Source organism: Helobdella robusta (genome assembly GCF_000326865.2).
Source record: "Helobdella robusta unplaced genomic scaffold HELROscaffold_167, whole genome shotgun sequence".
In the NCBI taxonomy this organism is placed as follows: Eukaryota; Metazoa; Annelida; class Clitellata; order Rhynchobdellida; family Glossiphoniidae; genus Helobdella; species Helobdella robusta.
In genome coordinates this window covers 7,654-9,495 of record NW_008703930.1, presented here as the reverse complement: position 1 = coordinate 9,495, position 1,842 = coordinate 7,654, and the positions used below count along the sequence as shown (strand labels likewise).

The following is a 1,842-nucleotide window of genomic DNA, read 5'->3' as shown; positions in this document are numbered from 1 at the left end:
ACTGTCAGAAATGCAATTATCGATGAAAATCACAGCATGTTCGGCGTTAGTTAACTTCCACTTTAATTTTTCGGTTTTTCTAACGGTTCATCGTAAATCATTTTCAAGTTTCTTTAGTATAAAGATATCTCCTTTGAGATATATTTGTTTACGTTTATCGTATTATCGCTCGTAAAACTCGTAAAACCGAACATTTAATTTAACTTGATTTAAATTAATTATTTATTTGTTTCTTTTGTGGTAAATATATCTCGTTAATTGATTGCAAGTGATGGAAAGAAAGAAAAAGCCGAAAGACAGTTTCAGAACTGAAGTGTACAGACAATGATAACTTGGGATTAAAGTTATGTGAAGAATGCATGAAATGTAATAGGGAAAAGCTACAAATTTTGGTTGAAACAGAAAAGGCTGCCAGTTTGGATTTTGGACCATCATTGGAAGTTTATAAAAGTGAAATGCGAGACATTACACATTCCATGATGTCAAAAATGGAGATTCTTGAAAAAGCCATATATGCACAAAATGAAGAATGGTCAGATTTAAGAAAAAGAATGGAAAATATATCTATAACTTCTTTAAAACAGTTGGAAGATAATGAGAAAATAACTAAAAAAACAGTTGAAAAAAGTGAACAAGTGTTAATGAAATATTCAGAAGCTGTAAAAGGGAAGGTTGACACTCTTGCGACTGATGTTAAAAAGATGCAAAAATCCATTTTAGATACAACTACCAAAGTAGATATTAATAATGATAGGGAAAAAAGAAAAAATAACATAATATTATATAATTTAGATGAGAAGGAAAATAACCCCAGGGTATGTGTTGGCAAACTGTTGAAAGAGATTGCTGATATAGATTCTGAGTCAGAAGTGGTTGATATATCCAGGTTGGGTAGAAAATCAGAGGAGGCCAAACCAAGACCAGTTTTAGTACAACTAGCAAGTATAACTACCAAGAATTTGTTGCTTGCAAACTGTTTTAAACTGAGAAACTCAACATGTTTTAGTAAAGTTATAATAAATCATGATCTATCTAAGGAAGACAGAATCAGTAATAAAAAAATTCTTGAAGAGAAAAAAAGTGAAATTGCTGCTAAAGAAGATATCACAAAGTGGATTTTCAGGTTAAAAGGCAAACCAGGAGACTTTCATGTGATTGCTTACAGAAGGCAAAATTTAGCATCATAAATAATTTAAGCTGTAACAACAACAATAATTTAAGTATAATTATGTCCAATGTTGATTCTTTAACTAACAAGTTTGAGGATTTAAAAATATTTTTGCAGAGCTTGGAGATTTCACCAGATTTGATAGTTTTGAATGAAGTAAATCCAAAAAACTTTAGAAATTGTAGAGTTTTATCTGAAATAAACATGAATGGTTACTCCATCATTTCCTCAGGTTTTGCTGAAGTCAACAAAAGAGGTTTGGTGTTGTACTATAAAAATTCAATAGTTGTTTCTGAGGTTGCCATGAAATCAGATTTCAAAGAACATATTTCTGTTAAACTTGTGATGTCCAAAAGTATTTTAAATATTGTTTTTATTTACAGAAGTCCAAAGTCTGATGAAAAAAACAATAAAAATTTGTTATCTTTGTTAATTGAGGGTCTTTCATTAAATGGTGATTTCCTAATGTTGGGTGATTTTAATTTTCCTGAAATTGATTGGGAGACATTTAGTTGCAGAGGAAGTGATGAAAAAATTGAAAATGAATTTTTGAGTATTCTGAAAGATAAATTCTTAATTCAACATATTAACTTTCCAACAAGATTCAGAGATGGACAGGCAGCANACATCCTAGATCTGGTAATATCAGCTAAAGAGTTGGTCCGCAACATTAT

The 1,842-nt window shown here is 30.3% G+C and overlaps 1 protein-coding gene across 1 annotated transcript in view; it reads left to right on the top strand.

Moving 5' to 3' along the window:
* Positions 1–359: 359 nt before the first annotated feature.
* HELRODRAFT_184114 (hypothetical protein) overlaps positions 360–1,842 on the top strand; it is a gene marked incomplete at both ends in the record, with an annotated part of 6,538 nt that continues 5,055 nt past the window's right edge. Inside the window, 3 exons of the mRNA XM_009015818.1 lie at positions 360–1,151; positions 1,286–1,379; positions 1,455–1,828. Of these exons, the coding sequence (XP_009014066.1) occupies positions 360–1,151; positions 1,286–1,379; positions 1,455–1,828 (1,260 nt within the window). The remainder of the gene's footprint in view (positions 1,152–1,285; positions 1,380–1,454; positions 1,829–1,842) is intronic.